The sequence below is a fragment of the Leucopleurus acutus genome, assembly GCF_964270905.1.
Source record: "Leucopleurus acutus genome assembly, chromosome: 14".
Lineage (NCBI taxonomy): Eukaryota > Metazoa > Chordata > Mammalia > Artiodactyla > Delphinidae > Leucopleurus > Leucopleurus acutus.
Window position 1 is genome coordinate 19,616,680 of NC_139156.1, and position 24,125 is coordinate 19,640,804.

Below are 24,125 nucleotides of genomic sequence, written 5' to 3' on the forward strand. Positions count from 1 at the left end.
AAGATGTTCCAGGCTCACCTTTGTACTATTGTACTTTCTGGGCCTAAGACCCAAAAGCAACCATTTCCCCCAAGAAATACTGTTTCTTTTGTGGAGAATTGTATTTAAATATCAAGATATGGGCACCCTCCACTGGGTAACATTACTTCTAAGATATATGTGTATATATAGATTTCTTTTCCAAAATTCAAATTTAACATCAGAGAGCTTTTCCCCAAAACCTTCTTTTCTAAATTTTTTCTTTCCTCTTATTAGAGTTTTAACTAACAAAATTTATTAATAATTCACTTTATCTAGAGTAGACATAAAATTTTAAAATTACATTACTAATAGTACTATTAGAAATAAATCTGTGATGTTTGAGATTTTTTGTTTTTGTTCTTTCTGCCCTCAGAATACATCTCACTAAGAATGTAGGAGTACTATTAAACACCACTTTCAAACAGATCTAAAGAACTTTGATGACTCTGCCATTTCTGATCCTTGTAGAGCCTAGATTATCATTTTTTCAAACTAATCCTTTTTTCTTTTTTTAGTGGTACACGTGAAACATACAATAGCTGACAATGCGCATCCTAAGACTAGAAAGGCAATGCAGATTTCAGTGAACAAATCAGGATTGCTATGACTGGTGAGCACCTGCATCGGTCAGCATTCATTTAAGGTTGTTTTTCCATCAAACTTAAGTGGATGATATAACCTAAGAGTCATCTCAGGATATATTTTCAAGGTACTGTACCCCAAAACACTCAATAGGCAGAAAAAGCCAGTAGCTTGCCCTGCACCAAATCTCCATGCAAACATTCAAAACACCTATTATGACTAAAAAGGTCAAAAGGCATAGATAGTTATTTTGACTATGTACACATCTCTAATTCATTACCTTAGGCATTTGTACACATAGCAAAAAAGGTAGGCAAATCTGGGGCTACTTTTAGTCAAGAAGGAATACAGTAAAAGCTAAGCTAAAGAATGCAATCTCCCATTTAACCAACATGTACTAGTTTATTCTATACTTTTATGCTCTGCAGTGAGTTGGTACATTTCCAAAGGCAGTGGCTATACTTTAATTATCTTTAGTAGTGAAAGGAAATAGCTGCATATATGACAATGTGGAGTCTTTAAATTTTATGTACTTACTGAGTTCAATAAAATAAATACCAGCTTTAAAGAACTAGAGGTTTTTAGATACTGTTCTTTTTGAAGATAAACTCGATTAAATTTGAGAGAGAATATTTTAAGATTTTGACACTTCAAAGGAAGTGGTAAGTCAGAACGCCTATTTGAAGGAACACTCTTAGTCAAAGCTTGTACTTGCTCCAGCTTTGTCTTTAAAAGCACACAGAATCACAGTGAAAAATAAATGAATACATGTAGTGTTTATAATGGTGTCTGGTACACACAACTGTTACCTCTTTGTGAGAACTAATAATATTCAGTATAACTTTTCTTTCCAAATATAATCTATGTTGCACACAGGGAGAGATTAAAAGCAATCCTGAAAACAAAAGCTATCAGAAAACTATACTGAAGCTTAAAAATATTTTCCTATTTTCTGATCTTGGGGGTTAAGAGTTCTTATTTGAGAAATTTTTAAACAGCTGTAAAGTTTACTTTATATTCATGGAAGATCCTCCTGGCATTAGTTCTTAAAATACACAATTGAAATAAGAGTTGTCAAATACTACATTGTGTTTTTAATAGATTTCTACTATATTAAAGAAAAGTACATCCTCTCTGGTTTGTCTTCCCTCTTAATTCTAGCTACACACTGCTGCCCTCTGCAGCATTTTCCATTCTTGCAAGCTGACTGCCACTCTTAATCATCACAAACCCACCTTAGAGGAGGGCTTTCTTAAGGGTCCAGCTACAGACCCCAATCCTCCAGGGAACGTTCTTTCCTGGCATTCACATAGCCTCTTCGTGTCTCAGGCCTTTATCTTTTTTTTTAACTAGTTTTTTTTAATTGGAAAAAATATATACGTATGGTTAAAAGGATAAAAAGGATTATTAGTGAAAACATGTGGCTTCCACTCCAAATCTCTACATAGATTCGTGCATCCGTCCATAAATGGTATATATTACAAACATACACACAACACGCATTTCTTTTTAAACATAAGTGGATGTATTCACACCACTGTTTATCATTCACGATTGTAACTTGGAGATTGTCCCCTTTCAGGCGGTATTAACCTATACAACTTAATTAAAACCAGTAAGTGCTAACAAAATAGGTTTTTCTTTTCTTTTTCACGGTACGCATGGCCTTTATTGTTTGCTACAGGAAGTGGAAGAGGCGGGGATGCGACAGCTCCGGCTCCTGGGGCGACTCCACAGATTGGGTCATCGCCCTCGAAAAGTCCAATTAATCTACTCTCGAATAGGTTCTGCCACAATCTAATCAGCTTTTTGTTGCCACTAAGACTTTTATTATTCTGTGAATCGGTGGTTCTCAAACTTGACCAGACATTGGTATCACCTACAAGCCTTGTTGAAACAGGTTGCTGAGGCCATCCTCAGAGTTTCTGACTCAAAGGTGTGAGGTGGGTGTTGAGAAACCGTATTTATAGTAAATTATTTTTGCAATACATTACAAATTACTGTAAAAAAAATAAATACCACGCAAGGCTGATGCTACCGGGACCACACTCAGAGAACCAACCGGTAGTATGAATGCTGTATTAAACCCCGTTCCTCCCACCACCCAGCACCCTGGGAACCTCAATAAGAGCCCAACGGCACCGAGCCCTGAAGTAACTACCCAACCGACCCCCACTCCGAGCCGGAAGTAAGATAAAACGAACCTACATCCGGCGCCTGGCGCATACCAGTACGTCATTTCCTTCCTACGAAACCCCGCCCACTTTACTTCCCTAACGTGATTAAGGGCCGGCGGCCTAGAGGGAGGTGGGAATCACGTGAGTCGAGCGACGTCTTGCGAGGATTTTTAACCTCTCGCGAGACTTCACCCGCCTCCTCTATTCCTCCTTCCAGTGCCCGGCTTTAGTCCTCTCCCGCTCGCCGCTGAGCGAGATATTCTTTTCCAGACCAAGTCGCCTAGTTGTCGCCGCGGAGCTTTTGCTTGCTGCTGCCGCTGTCGCAACCACCACTGGGCTGCTTTGCCGCGACCCCGTCCCGCCGGCACGCCCCCAGCCCCACACAAGGTAACAAACGCGATGAGGGAGAGAGTAAGGCCTTGCCGGGCTTCGGCCTCCCCCTAGTTGAAGCGGAGGCCTGAGGCCGAGGAGCGGGCCGCGCTGGAGAGGCCCGGGCGCCGGCAGGAGTGTCAGGAGCGCCGGCCTCCTCTTCCACCCAGAGTTGAGCCCTGAGCGGCCTCGGACGGGGTTGGGCTAGCCGCGGGAACCCAGCGGGTGGGGTTGGCATTTTAAGGACGCTCCGGGCCCTTCCGAGCCTGTTTGCGGGTGGGGCTCCGGCTCCGGGGGCCTCCGCTGGGTTCGTGTTTTCGGTTTCCCTGGAAGCTGTTTGAATTTCGAGGTCTGAAATGGTCGAGCAAGTTGTGGCGGACTTTGAGGTGTTGAGTGACCGAGGGGGAGCAGCCCGGCTTGCTCTAACCCTTTGGAGTCCTTCCAGGCTGTGGTTGGACGGGGATTGTAAAACAGACGGGTCCTCGGAAAACCCGTATGTTTGCTAATAAAGCGAGAAAGAATTCTCTCCTATCTTACTTTCGGGAGAAGAATGAGCCAGATTTGGTGAAAGCCACGTTCCTTAGATTGCCTAAATAGGAGAGTATCAGCGCTGTTTCTTTCATTGCAGAAAATGCATCGTCAGTATTTAAGTGACTGGGTTTTTGCTCTGGATAAGAGTTTCTAAACGCATTCATACTAATTGAATAGCTCTTGTGGAGAGCTATTTGTGTAGTTAATCCAAAATCAGTTGGAATTGGTTTTGGAAGTATTTTTTAGTGCTTAAAAATCAGAAGCCTCAACACTTTCAACAGTTTAGCGCCCTTTTTTTTTTTTTTGGTAACAATATAACAATCCTATTAATTGAGCCTAACACAGTGCCTTCCCTGTTACAGGACTTTAAAGAAAATTAGAAGTTCTTCTTTTTCCTCTTACCTCTTGCTTTCTGTTCCTATATGGAATTTGTCTGACATGTTTATAATCATCAGAATACTTGAAGTTTGTGTTTGGCTCACAGCTTTTTTCTGAATTGAAAGTAAAGGTAGTAGTGATAAATTACGCTGCAGTGAATTATAATAATGAGTTGGGAGCAAAATTGGTTAGGGTTGATTCAGGCAGACAGGGAAAATTATTTTTTATGGTTTGTTTTTTTTTGTTCCGTTTTCATGACCTTACTCTTTTTATTTTCTTCAGATGTCAGAGGATCTAGCAAAGCAACTGGCAAGCTACAAAGCTCAACTCCAGCAAGTTGAAGCTGCGCTGTCTGGAAATGGAGAAAACGAAGATTTGCTAAAATTAAAGAAAGATTTGCAAGTAAGTATGAGGGGACACTTACAGTTACATTGCTTGAAAAGAATATTTTTATGTTTTACAAATGATCTATTGTTAAGAATCTGGGGGTATCCAGAACACCATTTGGAGGGAGTGTTTCACCCCTTGTGCGTACAAGTGTGTACGTACATAGGCATACATGGCTTCTAGGAGTAAGGTTGCTTCCTCAGTTTGTGTACATCAAAATGATTGAAGCATTGTTCTTTGTTAACGTCAACCTTGTATGCTCATATAGTTTTAAAAAATAAGAGTTAACGTTAGAAGTCATTGTCAAACTTTCTAGAGAAAGAGGTACATACAATTTTACAAGGAATAGCACTTCTGTTTTTAAAGACCTGGAAAAGGAATTTTAGTTCAAAGGGTAACTAAAAGGAGGAAAATATAACCTGATTAAGATTCTTTTTAATGCCAAAAGATTCTTTGAAAATGAAATAGAGCACGCATGCCAGAGATCCTGTGTGTGTGTAACAGAGCTAGCTCTAGTGCCTTGTGTTGAAAACACATTATAAAAATACCTAAAGAGATGCTTGTTTTCTGCATAAATGTTATATAATGTTTGAACTTAAGGCTAGGTTTTACATCTAGTTTTTGACACTTGTTAGCAACTTAAAATTAAACCAAATCTATGTGAGAAGGAGATCTTAATTTGTTCTTTTTGTTGTGGAGGGGCAGTAAGTATGAAACCTGCTTTTTAAAACTTGCTCTGGGGTTTCGAGACAAACATAAAGCCATGATAGTAAATATCTGTTATTTCTCAGAACAATAGGTTGATTAATAAAAATACCATATATAATACTTGTAAATATGTATGAGTTTTCATCTTAACAAATTTGTGAACTTAAAATTCTGAACCTGAGTTTTTGGAAAGTTTTAAAAGATGATTAGATGGTCTATGTTCACTGATTCAAAACAAAACTTGAATCATCTTCATCCTATCTAAGTAATCCTTTCCCTCCCTTTATATCATCCTCTTGCCCATTAAAATTATTAAATTTTAGAGATATTAGAACTGCAAACAAATGAAACTTACGTGAAATGGGGTCCAGATTCAGGATTCTGAAAGCGCTTACCTGGGCATAATTAAGATGAGTTAAATATTTTTGGGTTCAAATTCTGGATTTAGGATAGACTTTCATGAAGTTGCAATAGTATGTTATTTTTCTAAAAACACAGAAACCAGGGCCTCTCTTCAATACGTAGAAATCAGGCCAGTGGATTTCAAGGAGCCAGTCAATAAGAAAAAGATGTTTTGGGAGCAGTTTCTCCCACTCTCAGGCCAACTTTCTTCTTGCCTCAAGGAGAGAGCCTGGTATGCCCCCATCTCTCTGTCTCTCTCTATCTTTTTTTTTTTTTAAATCCAACTTAAAAGCAGTGCTTTTTTCTTTGAAGAAAAAATGTCATGTGCTAGTGTTGTATATATTGCTTCCTGGGCAGTAGGAGGGAGGGGTGTATGTGGAACTGGTGGAGGGGGGAGTTGGGAGTGAAGACTGAGAACGTTATTATGAGGTAATAATGTTACAGAGTAAATTGTCAGAGCCGGGGCAGAATTGTCTTATTAGGACATGATCCATAGTGGAAATACTATTGGGAGACAGACCATTGTAGTAGGCATTGTAGTAACCAGGTAAATGACTTACTTAGGGTTCAGTTAATAATGACCTGGGGGCCATTTTTCTGTAAAATGTCCTGTTTTCTGTAACCATTTTGAAAAGCATTGTCCAATAGAAGTTTCTGTGGTGATGGAGATGTTCTGTATCTGCTGTGTAATATTATAGCCACTACCCACATGTGGCTGTCGAATATTTGGAATAAGACTAGGATGGCCGAAGAGCTGAATTTTTAATTTTATTTAAGTAGCCATATGTGGCTACCATATCAGATGGCACAGATTTAGAAGCATAAGTTCTAACACTTCAGTTAGAAATAATAGAGAATGTTTTTCCTGACCAGTCTTGATTTTGGATTCTTTTCCTCTTATTCTGTCATGGAAAAAAAAATCATTTTGGTTACTAGAAATAGGTCTGTTTTGAATTGAAAACTTCTCAAAGGTGGAAGGCATCATTTAGGATTACATAAAATTCTGGAAAGTTTTGTGCTGTCTGCTTCCATCTAGTAATTGTTATCTCCATTGACTACAGCTACAGCTTCTATTTTGTCATAGGTTTTTTGTTTTTGTTTTTGCGGTACGCGGGCCTCTCACTGCTGTGGCCTCTCCCGTTGCGGAGCACAGGCTCCGGACGCGCAGGCTCAGCGGCCATGGCTCACGGGCCCAGCCGCTCCGCGGCATGTGGGATCTTCCCGGACCAGGGCACGAACCCGTGTCCCCTGCATCGGCAGGCGGACTCTCAACCACTGCGCCACCAGGGAAGCCCAGGTTTTTTGTGTGTCTGTTTGTTTTTTTTTAAATCCTTTTCCTTCTCTGCATTCTGGGATATACCTTGTGCCATTGATATTTAATCCTGCCTTTTATATTTGCTGAAGAATCTGTTCAGACTGATGACTTGAGTTTGTGGCCTCCTTTATTTTCTTGTGTTCCTTTTATGGAATATCCTTACTCTGGTTAAAAATTTGTTTGCCCTTTCATTTATGCAAAATGTTCTTTCTGCATTTTTTTCAGTGACCCTCATTTGCCAGTAAGGCTTCTATGTTTATTTCTTTATGTACTATCTTTCATATAAAGTTACTCAACAGGCAGCAGATTAATTTACTAAAGTCCTAATTGCCTTTCTTTTTTCACTTAAAAGAAGTGGGTTTAGTAAAATCCAGGCTAGCTAGTTGGCTAGCTCCCCAGGCAGTCTCTGATAATCACAAAAAATAGTCAGTTTATTAGGCTGTTTGCTGAATACACTGGTTCTAAAGGAGGCAGGGGTCAAGTCACTTGTCTCATATGTTACAGTGGCTCTGCATCCCCGAAACGCCTTCCTTCAGTAAGCAGAGTGCTTGAGTGCACCCCCTTTGACCTGCTGATATGTAGATCACAACATCTGATGCTTCCTGGGATTGCCGATTACTGTAACTGCTGCCCATCTGTCAATGAAGGAGCAGTTTCAGAACTCAGACTTGGGGGAGGAAAAGTAATTAATGGTATGTACCTTTAAGAACTCCCTCATACATAAAATAGTTTCTCTAATACTTTGGTCCATATACACATGTGAAGAAAAAAAAACCATTTAGAAGGGTCTTTATAGTTGTTGGGAGGGGTATGTAAAACACGGCAAAGTAAAAAGACAACTAGAGATAAATGCTCCAGATTTTTTAAAGTGTCATTTCAGTGCAGGACTCTGGAAATTATAACATGCACAGCTTTTCAGGACCCTTTTCTTTGGTGAAAATGTATTTCCTTATGAAAATATAGTGGGGAGATGTTTTATCCCAAGACACGTAGAGTTCTAAATCTTGAGACCTACAAACACAGACTTTATGTTTGTGCTTTAGTAGTTAAATGATCCCTAGTTAAATGGAATTATTTAATGATAGGGATTGTATGGGCTCTTGAGTCAGGCTTATTGGATTACATTCTTGGCCCTAAAAGTGGTTAATTAAAAACAAGACTGGATGATTTACTCTCCTTCTTTGTGTAGTACATGATCTGTTTATTTGGAAGTTCTTTGCTTATTTGCAAAAGTTATTTGCAAAAGATTGTCTTCTTAAAAAGTATTTGAATGGATATTTGGCACCTAATAAAACTTTCATTAAAGATGTTAATCTACTGAATTTTTAACTTAAATCTGAGTCTTCTAGTTTTTTCATTCATAAAATTTTTTAATTACTAAAACTGATCTTTCTCCAAGGGCTTTAATAATCCTTTTTTTTAAGGCTCAAATATAAGTTTTTAAGAAATAGCCAGGAAGATTTAAAATCTTTAGGAGAGAAGTAACATTAAACTTTCTTGTCTATTGAACCAGAGCTACTATTATAAAACCTCAGTGGGAACCAGAAGAAACTCAATACAGAGTGCAACTTTGCTAATTTTTCTCCCAGAACATAATAATGTGATGTTTAAGATATTTTATTTGCAACAGCAGAGGAACAGGTATGCAAGTTCTTAAAATAAATCAGATAAGGTGATGCATAATATGAGTCTTCATCAGAGTAAAAATATAGCAGATTGGTAGCAGAATCTATCAATTTGTTCTATTTCTTAAGTTTTTTAACCAGCCCTACTAAACACCTTTAAAGTCAGTAAGTGTAAGCCTGAGTTAGAAAATATATTTGCCACACAGAAAGGTTTTGCCTACCTGTGTGTGTTACATTTATTTTTTTTTTTTCTTTTAAACGAAGCTGTGCTAATGTGCTTAACATTAAGGTATTGGGATATTTTAAATCTGACTTGGTAATTTGCTTACTCAAATGGGATAGGTTTTATAATAAATGAATAGAGACACTACTGTTTTTAAAATATATCTACAGTACTTTGGTAGAAATATGTATGAGCAGGAACATTTTTATTACTAATAAGGCTGCTTCAAGGGTTTGGGGGTTTTTGAGGGGGAGCTCACCTGTTGGCAGGCAGTTAATACGACTGCCAAGCAGTGCCCTGTAAAAAGTGCAGTTGCGCGACGTACACCTGACAGTGATGTGAGAGAAAAGTGATCTTGAATCTAGGTCAGTGCCTTACAGTTGACTGTTTCTCATCTTTAGGGAGGTCTATTCAGCTAAAATAGGTGCTTAAAAATAATGTACAGTGTAAATTCAAGTCTACCCTATTTCTGTTAGTATTTGAGGTTAATTAAATTGAAAGGCAACTGCCTGGGTTTAAATCCCAGCACCAGTGTATAAAATACTGTATCTCAGTTTCTACATGGGGATAATCACAGTATCTACATCATAGTATTGTTATGAACTGCAAATAAATATGTGTAGAGTACTTAATGAGTGCTATGTGGTATGAGAGCTGTTATGAAAAACTGAAAGAACTTGCTTGTTGAAAGTAGTTGACAATGTGAATTATAAAAATAATGTTAATGGTTTTTGTTTTTTCTTTTTAGGAAGTTATAGAACTAACCAAAGACCTTCTGTCAACTCAACCTTCTGAAACGCTGGCAAGTTCAGACAATTTTGCTTCTACTCAGCCCACTCATTCATGGAAAGTAGGAGACAAGTGTATGGCAATCTGGAGTGAAGATGGACAGTAAGTGTAGAAAAAAACTGTAACTATAACATGAGATAGTAAAGTACAATGGTAAGGTGATTTTAATCAGCTTGAACTACCCTATTTTAATCTTTCTATAATAGCCAGTATGACTTATAGAACGAATTTGATTCTTGGGTGGTTACCATTAATACAGTTTAATTTTTAGCTTTAGGTTAAGTTTTAGGGCAGAAGAATGGCTTGGATCCTAGAGGAAATAAACATGAAAGTAGAGGAAAATGAATGGATATTAAAAAAAAAATAGTCTAAATTCTTTTTTCCTTGAATTGAAAATTGAGTAATGGTTGGTTATCTTAGACTTTTGTGAAGCACATATACTGAAATTATTCCTATAAGAAGTATCTTTTCTCAAAAGAGATTGACTAAAGCACATATAGTAGACATGTAAGAGACTTCCTTGGCAATATTTTGGTTAGGACTTCCTTTTTAAAAAGCAGATGGCTAACTCCAGCCACTATTATGTTTGCCAAAGGGACATTTGATTATAGGAGTTTCATTTTAGACACATTGAGTAGTTGAATCACTGCAGTATAAGACTTGTAGGCTGAGTGCTAAACCTTTACTCACCTGCTTACAGCCATGATATCTTTACAGGTGTTATGAAGCGGAGATTGAGGAGATAGATGAAGAAAACGGCACCGCTGCAATCACTTTTGCTGGCTATGGCAATGCTGAAGTGACTCCACTGTTGAACCTCAAGCCTGTAGAAGAAGGAAGGAAGGCAAAGGAGGACAGTGGCAACAAACCCATGTCAAAGTAAGTGACTTTGACTTAAGCATTTTAAATGTAATCTTCCCCATTTGGGTACTTGAGATGTCTGCAGAATCTATACAGGCTAGACTAGAGTAAGAAACTTGTAATACTGTTTACCATTATTTTGAAGATTAGCAGTGTATGGTCAACATTGTCTATATATGTATGCCTAGGTAAAGTGAAGACATTTTGGTTCCCACTTAGGCATTTAATGAATAATTATTAAGAGGATTCTATATATTGATACTTCTCACTAAACCAGGTTCTGGGTTCCATCACAGCAAAGAAGACCAAATTAGGCCTTGTCCTGAGTTTAAAGAACAAACACATAATTAAAGAAGAACTTTAATAATAAAGTGTAAAAGTAATGGAGGGAACATAATGGGTACTTTTAGGGAACAAAGAAAAGGTACCTAAACTGCATTTTAGTCATCAGGGCAAATTTCTTTGAGGAAATGATGTGTAAACTGAGATTTGAAAAGAAGAGGTGTTAGCCAGTTAATGAACTAGAAGGTATGATCTTGGGCAAGCTGCTTAACTTCTGTTTCCTCATCTGTGAAACAGGGACAATAGTATATGCGTTATGGGGTTGTAAGGATTAAATGACAGCATGAGTAAAACATGTAGCACAGTTCTTGACATGTAGTAAGATCTCACTCAGTAAATGTTTACATTTAAAGAAGAAAACCAGGGGCTTCCCTGGTGGCGCAGTGGTTGAGGGTCTGCCTGCTGATGCAGGGGACATGGGTTCGTGCCCCGGTTAGGGAAGATCCCACATGCCGCGGAGCGGGCTCGCTGAGCCTATGCTCTGCAATGGGAGAGGCCACAACAGTGAGAGGCCCACGTACTGCAAAAAAAAAAAAAAAAACCAAAAAAAAAAAAGAAGAAAACCAGGTGGGAACATAGAGGTAACAGAAAGAAATTCCTTTGGTAAAAACTTGGGGCTCGAGGGTGGGTGGTTTGACAAGAGAAGAGATTAGAGAGTCAGAGGCCAGATCATAAAAAGCTTGAAAGCCACGGATGCATTTCAAGTAGAGAGCATCTGATGTGTTCAGATTGGAGCTTTCGAATGATTACTGGCAGCAGAGAGAAGGCAGCTACTGCTGTCATCCAGGTGTAAGATGATCGTGGACCTGAGCCCAGGGAGTAGCAGTTAAGGATGGACCCGTGTATAGTTTGAGAGGTGTTTAAGAGATAGAATGAACAATTTTCAGTTCTGCATATTTGCCACAATTGGCTATCTTTTGGATTTGTTAGGAGTTTTCAAAACTTAAGTTGCTACATAAATATATTTGAATTTGGGAAAATTGTATCATCTATTAAAATAAATTTGGTTCAAGCATCCCAACAAGAAAGATTGTAGAATAACATGACATTTCTATTTCTAGTCTTTGATATTTATTTAAAAACCACACTTCATAGTAGTGATTTTATGATACAGAGGAGTCTAGATCATATAGCCTTGTTTTTAAAGACCTCTTTCTTCGTCCTTCTTTTGGTGAGAAGTCAGTGTTAACAGACTGAGCAGAAATTGAGAGGGCTTTAGGCTCTGATTGGAAAACCCTAGTTGTTTTTGTTGTAAGAATTGTTAGCTATGATTTCCCTTTGTACTGCTGTGCTCTTCCAATCTACATGAAATAGTTTTATCTGCATTGAATCTCTTCATACAGTTTTTCCAAATGTGCAGCATATCACACTTGCTAACTGCCCATTTAACAATTGATACAGGTTTAGATAGCTTTTAATGTTGAAACTCCTCCTATTCCTAAAACACAACTGGCAAAAGCCATGTAAATGGCAAATTAAAAGTCATAGTTGCAATGTTTGATTAAATGGGTAATAGATTACTACACTTGCGTTCAAAAGCTTCCAAGGATACTGTATATTTCAAATAACATTTATTTCTTAGTAGTCCTGAGTGATCGGCATTGATGTTAGCTTTTATTTGTGGGGTGAAGAATGTGTAAGTTCATTAGGTTTTGGGGTTTTTTGGGGGGGGGGCAGTGGTTGCACTGCTAAATATCTCTAAGGAAGTCATCTTCTAAATTTTAAGAGTTGACGTTTACCTGTTCTGTCCACACAGAAAAGAAATGATTGCCCAGCAGCGTGAATATAAAAAGAAGAAAGCTTTGAAAAAAGCACAGAGAATAAAAGAACTTGAACAAGAAAGAGAGGACCAGAAGGTGAAATGGCAGCAGTTCAACAACAGAGCCTATTCTAAAAACAAAAAAGGCCAGGTTAGTAAATCCTTTCATCATACTTTGTAAATTTGCAAAGTGCAACTGTCTTTAAAATAAAGCGAGCACAAAATAACTTTAAAATGAAAAAGGAGGTTCATAGATTTAACGAAATAGTAACTGGATCTTGAATTCAGAATCCTCTTTAATCTTTATTTTTGACTTACTGAAAAATATCTCCATTAGCCACTGTCTCTGCAGTGGAAGCACTATGAATGAGTTTATGCCAGGAATTACAAAAGATATAGGTTATTTCCTTTTATTTTATTTTAATTTTTTTTAAATTCATTTATTTAATTTATTTATTTTTTGATGTGTTGGTTCTTCATCGCTGCACACGGGCTTTCTCTAGTTGCAGTGAATGGGGGCAGGCTTCTCGCTGCAGTGAATGGGGGCAGGCTTCTCACTGCAGTGGCTTCTCTTGTTGCAGAGCACGGGCTCTAGGCGCGCGGGCTTCAGTAGTTGTGGCACGTGGGCTCAGTAGTTGTGGCTTGCAGGCTCTAGAGCGTGGGCTCAGTAGTTGTGGTGCATGGGCTTAGTTGCTTCGCGGCATGTAGGATCCTCCCGGACCAGGGCATGAACCTGTGTCCCCTGCATTGGCAGGCGGATTCCCAGCCACTGCCCCACCAGGGAAATCCCTGATTTCCGTTTATAAACTAAAATTTGAAAAATTATTTGTTATCTTACATACTGCTTAGAGTGTATTGAACCCTACCTGATTTGTTAACATGCCTTATGTTGGGTGTCACTAGTGGGTTTTATGAGCACTCAGGTTCCCTTGAGGTACTTTTCCTTATAGGTGTATTTTGGAATTTTATTTTTTTCCAAAACTAATCAAGAATTGTTTGTTTCATTTCTCCTAGGTAAAGAGGAGTATTTTTGCTTCACCTGAGAGTGTAACTGGCAAAGTTGGAGTAGGAACTTGTGGAATTGCTGATAAACCTATGACACAGTATCAAGATACCTCTAAATACAATGTTAGGCATTTGATGCCTCAATAATCAGAAAAACTGTTGGATTTCATCTCTGCAGGGCTTTACATTTACCTTTTTATCCTTATATTTTTCTAAAGGTAAATTATTTGTTAGACAAGTAAGGAAGATACCATTGTCGTCATTGTTTGACTTCAGTAGAATGAAACTTGAAGAAATTGTATTTGATAACTGCTATTCATTTAAACTTTTTTCATTACTACTACCAGTTTCCTCAAAGTTTGTTGGGTAAAGCAACTTTTCTAGATAGATGCTGAGTAAATACAGCACTTAGATTAATTATTGATCTTGCTAGTATCAGGCCCCCACTTAATGGATGGCATATACGTTTTGTAAGGTTCTAACTGGGAAGTTTCAGATGCTTTGAACTTGCCACATATTCTAGCAATTCACTGGAACATCAAGGCAAAATACCAACCTGCTAAAGAGAACTTCTCTTCATTTTTTTTTTTTGTCTTCAGCTTAAACCTAGCTGTTGCCCAGTTAACCTAAAAGTAGGTTAATTTGTAAATGGCAGAGTTTTTTTTGAGGTTTTTCTCAACTCGTTTCCTAAGCCTGTTAGGCCATCTCTAAAATTGATCCAGCTCTGTATTCTTTTCATTGAATTTTAGTTTTATGTAAGAAACCATGTTTAGGACCAGCTACCTTTTCTAATGTTTTTTTTTGTTTTTTGTACGTTTGCTTTCCTCCTGTGTTGATTTTCACTTATGGTAGTGGTACCATTTTTTGGATGTGTAATGTTTATATGAGAAAACAAAAAGCTGATGTATAGCCCTGTATACAATGTAGATACTATTTTTGTAAAAAACCGAGGCTAAATTAATGAACAAGAGTACCGAATGTTTCATCATTAAAAATTTACTGTATTTCTTGTGCATTAATCTGACCATAATTTCCCTGTATAATGTTCACGTAGCTGAGTTTGTAATTTTTGTTAACTAGATCAAGTTGTCAGCATTTGTTGGTAAGTGAGCATCACAATCATCCTGAGTTGAGTTTAAGCCAAATGTATGCGTAGAAAAGGGTCTTCCTATTAATGGAAGATGGTGATTTTTAAGATGTGTGTTAATTTCAGTTTTTGTATGTTTAACTTTTATTAAATAAAGTGTTTTTAAAATCTCCAGGGTGTGTTAACAGAAAGGTGAAGTTAGCTGCTAGCATTGATATAATGATTAAGCATACATCATTTCCACAGGAAAGAATATTGAGTGTGTAATAAATGTTTCGGTAAATCCTTATGTGCGCCTTATATTGGACATAAGAAATTGGAAAGGACAGACTAGTTTTATTTTAAGGGTTGTGCTTGCATAGGGGTGTTTGTAAATTTTTGGTAGAAGGGGAAAATAAAAATTTTTATTTCATTAAGAAAAAAAATTTTTTATTTCATGATTTTAATTTTTTTTGGTAAATTGAAGCTTTTTAAAAAATGTTTTTGGCCACGCAGCACGGCATGTGGGATCTTAGTTCCTGGACCAGGGATCAAACCCGTCCCGCCTGCAGTGGAAGCTCAGTCTTAACCACTGGACCGCCAGGGAAGTCTGGTAAATTGAAACTTTCAGGAGGACAGTGATGAGAGAGAATTCCTCGTGTCTCCATCTCCCTCCCAACTCAGGAGATTACTGTTGTTTTGTTTTTTTGTTTCTCTCCCTGTAATTTATGGCCAAAGGGTAGAGCACATAGGACAGAATGAAAGGTGAAGTAGTTTTTCAATACAAGGCACAAATTACAGTAGAAAAGGAGCTACTTAGCCCGAAAAACTTTAAATATACTAATGTTCTTGTTACCAGTATAACAAACTTTAAATCAGTGGTATCCTTAAAGGATTGCAAGGGAACCCTAGTAATTAAAAAGCACTGGAAGGAAATTTAGTATAACTCTGTGGCCATACAAAGTGGTTTTTGGTGAGATTATCTTGGTATGTTTGCTGGAGTAATAGTTCACCTGGTGTTTGTGTAGGCAAGACTTGTGTTGAGACTCGTGCCTCCTTTGACTCTATGGGCCTTCCTTTCTGCACATTAATTTTCCTGGAGGGCTTTGCAGTAGGAGAGAGAAGGGGAAAAAAAAAGTGACCGTGTTGTAGAAAACATTTTTTAACAAATAGGCATATAGCATGAAGTCAAGAGCCTGTGTGTCGAAGACCTAGATGTGGTCCTTTGTAAAGTCCTGTTGTCAGGATGATGATAGTGTCTCTGGGCTAAACTTAAAAATTAGGAATCCTGGGGGGACCTGTCTCATAGTGGATGCTGAAGTTGAGAAAATCTTAATGAGGAGCATGATACCAGTGGTATTTTACAAATGCAGGTGGTTAAGCTCTCAATATTCTAAAATCAAATATGATGCTTGGTCTATGAAGGTTTGTTATAAAATTTAATGTAGAGGTTACCCTCTTGTCAAGAAAGGAGACATGAAGCTCTGAAATGGACAGACTGAACCATACTTGATGGCCCCCACGTGGCTGTGGTTGCATTTGTCTTTTCTCAAAACTTGACATTTGACTTTGTTATTGGCTCTTTCAAGGAAAGTACAGTCCTAACACCCCCAAAACAATTTAAAATTTTAATATTAATCACAGATAACAGTGTTTTAATTAACATGTAGAAAAGTCATATTGGAAGAGCAAGGACTCTGGAGCCAGACTGCTGTGTTTGAATCCTGGCTCCCTCATTTATTATTTGTATGCATAATTCTCTGCCTCAGTTTTCTCAGCTGTAGAATTAAATTAATACGTTTCATTAGGTTGTAAGGATGAGTGAGTTAATATGTGTGAAGTGTTTAGTAGAGTACCTGGTATGTTGTAAGCACTATAGATAGAAGTGTTTGCTACTACTGTGCAGAGCTAATGATGACTATCTGATCTTTTTTCCTTAACTTGAATAACAATTCACATTATAATGGAAATAATACTATTGCTTATAAATGTGTTACTGAAATGTTACCAAATTACCAAAGTTCTAAGACATTAAGTAATCCTGGTAGAGGTTTACATTTTTGTATTTAGGGTTTGTTTCTTAGTGGGAAGGGGGTTACACTCCTAATAAAATCACTTTTTTTTTTTAATTTAATTTTTATTTTTGGCTGCGTTGGGTCTTGGTTGCTGCGTGGGGGCTACTCTTCGTTGCGGTGCACGGGCTTATTGCGGTGGCTTCTCTTGTTGTGGAGCATGGCCTTTAGGCGCGTGGGCTTCAGTAGTTGTGGCACATGGGCTCAGTAGTTGTGGCTCGCGGGCTCTAGAGCGCAGGCTCGGTAGTTGTGGTGCATGGGCTTAGCTGCTCCGCGGCACGTGGGATCTGCCCGGACCAGGGATCGAACCCGTGTCCCCTGCACTGGCAGGTGGATTCTCAACCACTGTGCCACCAGGGAAGCCCCACTCGTAATTCTTGATTAAGATTAATGAGGGATTCTTGGATCTGGGTCCTACCCCAGGCCTATCCAGGCCAAGGTATATCTTGTTTTTTTGACAGACACCACACAGGTGATTCTGATGTGCATCCCTGGCTGAGCACCATGTTTTAGGTTAAATGTGAAAACGGTTGGATTTTTGAAATGAAGGCAAAAATTTATAAGTGGCAATTTTCTGAGCCCAATTATGAAGACTTAGGCATCAAACCAAAGTGAAAATGCATCCATTTAACGTAACAACTCATTTTTTTAAATACTTGTTTTTTCACAACAAAGGATGTGCATGTGCATGCACGTGTGTTTCCATTACAATGCAGTTTTAATGCTCTGTATGCCTTTAAAATAGCAAGGGAAAACCATGAAGTGACAAAGGAAACTCAGTTTTGTAAGTTGTGTGGTGTCTGTAGATTGTGATTATATAAGGTGAAAAATACCACTTGCAAATTAAGCGAAGTATTAGAGTTTTGATTTGGCTTTTTGCCTCAACTGGGTATTAACTAAGATATAAAAGAAGGAAGAAAATGTATTAAACCCAACAAGGTTTTGTATTTGTTAAAATATTTAGAGAGTTCAATAAACATGTGCTGAATTGTATTAAGTATTTGTATTAAACTGTGAAACAACCAGTTAGTATAAATGGTGAGTTACAAGTTCAACAGTAAACGTAAACATTCTTTGTATCTAGGATTTTTGAGTTGCAAGTTAAACTGAATTTTTACTGCAGTGGAGAGGAAAAGCATAGCAGGTAAAATAACAGGTAATGCCATAGTTTAAACAAAACCAAAGCTATTGATTCCCCTTATACTATGATTTTTTTAAAAAAACGTACCTGTATAGATGGGTATAGACGTATTCTTAAGAAACATCTCAAGAGGTTCAGAAACCCGTAATATTGACATTCTAAGAATTTGTTTTGGCCTAGCCAAAAGTAGTAAAACAAACAAACAAAAACAGATGAAGGTGTTATTCTGTGAGGGTCCTCGCTTGCCTTTTCTGCCATTCAGCTTAAGTATGTAAAGGTTCTTTTGTGGCCTTGAGTGGCGAAAAGCAGATCTGAGAATAATGCTGGGCTTGGGTTAGCTGACAGCTGAACTAACTAAAAATATCAAATTATGGCTACTTGTCATCTTTTAGTTCCCAGAAATAAAAACTGGCAATTTACTTCCACCAAGCACCTTACCAGTTCATTTTTACAAAACCAGTATGGACTTGTTACTGGAATTATTAAAATTGTAACTTGTTTCCCCAGTTAGTTTTTTTTAAGAGCACAGCTAAAGAAGCTATGGTTATTCTCATTGGGAGAAAAGGTTTGTTTTTTGTGTGAAGAGCTACTTCACACAAAAATCATGGTTATTATTTTGCTGGCTCATGATTTTCCTTTTTTGGTGAAACTGATGTGCTTTTGTTTTTTCTCCTTTCAAGCCCTGTACTCACTTTAGCAAGATGCAGTGAATTTCTGACCAGAGAAACAAAGAATTCAGGCTTGGAGGAAACACTTGACTCTACATCCTGGGAAAACTAGAGTTGAAGCCTGAGATCCGTAGCGAGGCTAGTCTTTAATAGATGGTAATTGTCCCAATTGTTAATTGCTCAGAAGTATGCAGGAAGGAGGAGTAAGTATCCCTTTGGTTCTTTTGCTCAGAATTTTTCCCTCCAAAAGCCCTGTCAGGTTTAGTTGACCTAGCTTTCAGAGTGAGTGTGATGAAGCTGCTAATTTAGAAACAACTGACTTCTTAAATTTTTATTTCTTACATACATTTTAGAGATATTTTATGGCTTTTATGTTTTTACAATGCTATTCTGTACCCTGGTGTGAAAATCTAAAATATCCCAGTTATTGTCCTACTAGTAAAGAGTAAAAGCATTTTTCCATAGCTAAGAGCTTGAAAAAATAGAAAATATTCCAAAATTATAGGAAGTTGGCAGTACTTTGTAAGAGCTTCATTTAAGCCATTTCCCCTAATAATTACTATATAGAAAGGTAAAACAAACAACTGAAGCTGTCAGCCAGTACATCTATTTTGAACTACGCTTATTATTTCCAAGAATCAGATGTATTCCAAAAGAAAACTAGTTTCCTGTTGGATCTGGTACCTAGGCCAATAAGATTTTTCTTCATGGTGAGGCCAGCACTAAAATATTAACTAGGACACTCAATTTATTATGCAATGGTTACTATCAGTGTATAACATACTCAAGCTCAGGCCCTTTCCTTTTTTTAGGAAGACCAGGTAATCACTAAAACCAATGATACATAAATCTTATAAAGGCTTTATTTAAAAATTTCTATAGGATGTCAAAATTTACTTCTTACAATGTATAACCTGCCACAGAATTTTGTGAAAATGAACCATTTTATTAATAGTTTTATTCTGCAAGACCCAGAGTCAGAATAACTAAAATTCAAGATTAAGGATGAAGAGATTAGAAGGCTGCATTCATCGGAGGAAGTAGAGAAGTATAACACCTGTTAATTTCCTTCTGGCACTACATGCTCCTGGGCTGTGGTGGTGGCATGGATCCACATGTGTCCGCTTTTGTAAGTCTTTTTTTTTTCTTTTTTTATTCAAACAGAAAGTCAAAAATTATTATCATCCTCATCAGTTCACTCAGTCTATATATATCAGTTTTAATCCTTAACAGTCTTTCAAAATAGAGGTAGTATTTCTATCAACTTTCCAGGAGGAAACAAGTCTCCATGAAGAAATTTAGTATGTTGCCCAGGGTCCTTAGCGAATGTTAGAACTGCTATTTAAATGTAATCAAAATGCTTGTTCTTCCCCTATTATGCTCTTTTTGGAAGGGAGTGTGGAATTTTTGAGGTGGAAGGATAACAAAAGAAAAAGGGCAGCTAGTTGCTTCTTCAATTGGAAGAAAACAAACCCTCAAAAAAACCCTTCCCCGAAAGGGTAGACCATTTCCTTGTGAGAAATGACCGGGGATGCAGTGTGGCTTTAGGTTAGAAGCCTTGCCTGAACAATCCTCATTGCCTTTTAAAATCCCTTCATAATGCTAAAAACTGTCATTGTTAGGGCCCTAGAAAAGGCATTTCTGCTGGAGTTTCTCATACCTATTCTAATCAGAAACTAGAGTCGCAACGACTTCATCACAATCTTCTTTGGTAATAATATGCACAGAAATAGGATTTACCTGTACCTATTAATTTATCACTCAGACATTTTACATAGGGGGCAGTGTTAACTCAGGTTAGTAAGGACTAAATGGGAACTTCCAGATTGGTTTTCAATTTGAATAATAGTAGAGTCAAAGGGATTCCCTAAAAAGTTATTTGGAGAACAGATAATTAGAATGACAAATGGCTTTGTGTCCTACCTGAAGAAATTAAGATTATTGGGTACATTAAACCATCTGCAGTTAGGTTATGTGGAATTATCAGTCAAGAAGGCACCTGTTGTAAATTACTGAACAGGAAATGGCAATGATTAAACTGCCATTAATTCAGACCACTGAAGTGGTATAAACATAGACATTTAAGGAGATAGTTGCCTCAAGATATGCTCATTCATATTTTTTCCTTCATAGAGAAGGGCGGTACAAAAAGCACTCGTGTGTTCTTCATTCACAATTTTTATTTCTTGCAGTTAACTTTTTGTATCTTCAAAGTCCATTTGTCTTTAAAAAAAATTAATACTTATTCATCATACAATCCATCCCCCTCCCCCAAGGAAAACAAATTCAGGGAAGGAGTAATTTAGGGGGCAGTTGAAATAGGTACTATAGGTTCGTGACAAAGGCTTCCCAGCCCACCATCCTGTACATATACAACAAAATTGCAGCACCTCAAGTTCACCTAAATGAAGTCCCAAATTCCAGCCCTCGGCAAGTGATGCAAGTGAATGCCATGGGAATTACAAAATGGAAGCTCTGTCACTGGCTTCCATTTATTTTCCATGGTAGTTAGCAGAGTCTTCAAACTGTCTCCTTTGGGAAAGTCAAAAATAAGCAAACATATAGAGCAACATTTTGACCTGGCCAGGAGTAATTATAAATGAAACCAGAAATAATTTACCTGGGCCACAGAAATGAATTTCTTTTATCATGTTTTTCATTAAGTCCCCAGCACCTGAAGTAGCAAGTTCTAATAATGGGCTTCTAAAGGCATGCAGTTTTTCACACATCTACTTCAAAGAACTTCTTCCACTCAAACATACCACAGTCAAGGACAAAATATTTTTGGAGGCACGGGAAGAGCACAAGAACAAGTAAGTATATGATGAGGCCTTGTGTATGACCAAGATGGTTCACTTCATATATAGAAGCAGTGAGAGCTGTTAAAAGTGCTACTTACAAAGGATGGTCTAACATTACACACACAACTGCACTGCTAAATATGGTTGTCTTTATTTTCTTTTTCCTTGCCCAGCCCTATCTAAACAAAATAAAACTACAGGACTGAAATTAACCCATTAAAATCAGCAATAAGTTATGAAAATCATAAAGCTTTTTTTTTTCTTTTTTAAGTAATTAAGGGTAGTTAAATTATTTAAAGTATACAAAGTCCAAAGAGCCAGGGTAAGGTCTCCAAGGCTTCCTGGGGTAAGGGAGAGGGCCAGGGGAGAACCTGGGAGTTTGAAAGACAAAAAGGGAACACGTGACATCAAAGTGCAGGCTAGAATTTCACTTAAAATAACATTTCTGAAAATATTGACAAGAGCAACAATAGCACCTGCACAATGGGATTGTGAGGGAGAGAGACTGCCTGTAGGAAAACAGAAGCAAATCTTTACATTAAAATGAGACAAGTGCCGAACTTAACTATGTTAACTATGATAGTATGTCTACTATAGATATCAGATGGTTAAAAGATGGTAAAAGGTAATGATTCTAAAAGAAAACAAAAACAGCATTGACCTTTTTTCTAGTTAGCCCAGACCTCATTCATTTTGTGCACTATAAAGAGTGAGGTGTGAGGTGTTTTATCATTATCAAATGCTGCATCAAAATAGATGATTTTTTCCCATGTGTTTTTCACTATAAAAGACGTCTATGTTTTTTATGGACAAGCTTTAAAAAGATGTCATTTTGGTTTTCAACACATACAAACAGTTATCAAAATCTGAAATAAAAATGCTGCCATGGCTCAGACCTTGGCCTGCTAATCTGTGTGCACAACTCTTCTGGCCACGCAGACACAGAGGCACATGGAGCTTTTTCCTTCTGGCCCCTCTATCCGAACTCAGGCCCTGTGTGGTAGAGGGTGTCATGCACACAGACCCAAGGGCCTAAGGGCAGCTGACTGTAGAGCTGGCGGTTGGGTGCCCTAGTGCTAACAATGCTGGATAAGGTTAGCTTGCTTAGCATGGAATCCAACAGAAAGCTGAGCTGCATATGATCCCTTTCAAAAGGCTTCATGGGAGTCTCTCCCTTTGCAGAGCATGAAATGAGCTTTTTTTTTTTTTTTTTTAAAAGAACTGATCATCCACAGGCTTCATGAGAAGCTGTCCCAGGCTTGAGTTTTAATAGTTCTTTAGCTATCCAAGATTAATGCCTGATTATCTTGTCTTGTCATTACTATAGGTTTGATTTTTGTTTTTAGGACCAAAAAAGCTCAGTAAGTGTTCATAATCCCATCCTTAAATGTGTCTACTCAATCAATGTAGTATGAGCAAACTTGAAAAGAAAAAGAGGATGGAATCTCCAATGTCCTCTTTCAAGTCAACTAAATCAAATCGAGAAAATTTCACACGTTTTCTGCTGCCATTAGAAACTGATTTTCAGATATGAATATTAGAATATTTGTTCTGCTGAGGGAGCCTCTGCTCCACTTTTTGCTAAGTATTTGCTTAAACAGAGGTCTCTTGACCCTTCCATTCAAGTATAGTTTTGTTTAGCTTTAAAGAGGAGACTGCATCATGAACCCAATTTAAGAGATTGTTTGGATTGAACTGGCCCAGTGAATATTTTGCCCTGCACTGTTATGTCATGCTGGGCTCTAGGAAGTGAACGAAAGTTTGACACTGGCACTGGAGTAACCCTCGTCACTCCCAATACTCTGCAGGCTGCTGTGGTCATCAATGTCACTGATGCTGGTGGTACTGATATTGTCCACTTCTCCATGGGAGAACTCTGTGCTTTCAACATCCACTTCAATCTCCTCTGCCAAAGGGAAAAAAGGAAGAATGTTAGTAATCTAGTATACGTGTGCCTTCAAGAACAGGGGGGCATGAGGAAAAGAAACTACTTTTTGTAGTATAAACTGTTATACAAACTATTATCAGTGATCTCTGAAGAACAGAAGGACCCAAAGATTAAGAGACACAGGGATATATTTTACAAGGGAAATGTCTGGTATACAGTGGTGGTCTCAATTTAAGCAGCAAGTTTACTAAAGCCTTTGACACCAGTCTGTCTAGACCTTCCACCAAAAGCACTTGACCTATTTGGGAATTAGTGCTTAATATTAAAAGATCCCAACCCCAAGTGGTTTAACAACATTTGTTTTGCATTAAACTAGAAACTAATTCTCAGTGATCTTTATTAAGCAGAGTTGCCTTAAAGGGGGGAAAAAGCATAAACTGAATACAGGTGAACTAGAAAAATGTATCCATCCGGGCCTTTGGTGGTATTATTTTACAGATAGTTCTAGGTATTATTTTACAGATAGACTTCTAGGATTCATCATAAAGATCTCTGACTATTCAGTAACCAAAATTAGCCAGTCATTATAAAGTGGACTCTGAGAGATTTGTCTTCAATTAAATTCTCTTGCATCAAATATAGCTTGAAATGAGGGCATGAGTCTTAAAAGTCTCTGGATTATAGTTAGATCTACAGTAAAGATTACAGTGAAGGCATTTTATTTAATACTGGTGGTATTTAACTTTACTTCAAAAACCAAACATGATTAAAAAAAATCTAAATACATATATGACCCAGCTATGTATAGATATTTTAATTGTTAAATACTACATATACAATCACCAATAATATATAAAAAGCAATACACATTTTTTTTTTTAAAGGCAGTTGAAAGACCACTTCCTCCCATAACAGACAGGATGAACTCAATATTCTTCAATTCTCTTAAAACAAACTCAAAGCCTGATGTTTCACATTTGGCACTGATTTCAGCTATTCACACTGATCACACAAT

The 24,125-nt window shown here is 37.6% G+C and overlaps 2 protein-coding genes across 4 annotated transcripts in view; one reads left to right on the plus strand and one right to left on the minus strand.

Moving 5' to 3' along the window:
• The first annotated feature begins 3,005 nt into the window (after positions 1–3,005).
• SMNDC1 (survival motor neuron domain containing 1) lies at positions 3,006–14,733 on the plus strand. Its single transcript, XM_082854297.1, has 6 exons — positions 3,006–3,167; positions 4,341–4,460; positions 9,467–9,609; positions 10,225–10,386; positions 12,467–12,620; positions 13,484–14,733. Exons 2-6 carry the CDS (start codon positions 4,341–4,343, stop codon positions 13,619–13,621), a joined length of 717 nt encoding a protein of 238 aa, XP_082710423.1. The 5' UTR covers positions 3,006–3,167; the 3' UTR covers positions 13,622–14,733.
• Positions 14,734–19,340: 4,607 nt separating this feature from the next.
• MXI1 (MAX interactor 1, dimerization protein) overlaps positions 19,341–24,125 on the minus strand; it is a gene marked incomplete at its 5' end in the record, with an annotated part of 99,426 nt that continues 94,641 nt past the window's right edge. For all 3 annotated transcript variants that reach the window (XM_082854197.1, XM_082854199.1, XM_082854198.1), the window contains one exon: positions 19,341–23,128. In XM_082854197.1, coding sequence (XP_082710323.1) covers positions 22,965–23,128 — 164 coding nt within the window. In that variant the 3' untranslated portion in view covers positions 19,341–22,964. The remainder of the gene's footprint in view (positions 23,129–24,125) is intronic.

What these genes read in the sequence shown, in the direction of transcription:
- SMNDC1 (XM_082854297.1), top strand. Translation starts at nt 4,341, where the DNA reads ATGTCAGAGGATCTAGCAAAGCAACTGGCAAGCTACAAAGCTCAACTC. An exon ending in GGCAACAAACCCATGTCAAA is followed by an intron (nt 10,387 to 12,466) that starts GTAAGTGACTTT and finishes CTGTCCACACAG; the next exon opens with AAAAGAAATGATTGCCCAGC. An exon ending in CTAAAAACAAAAAAGGCCAG is followed by an intron (nt 12,621 to 13,483) that starts GTTAGTAAATCC and finishes CATTTCTCCTAG; the next exon opens with GTAAAGAGGAGTATTTTTGC.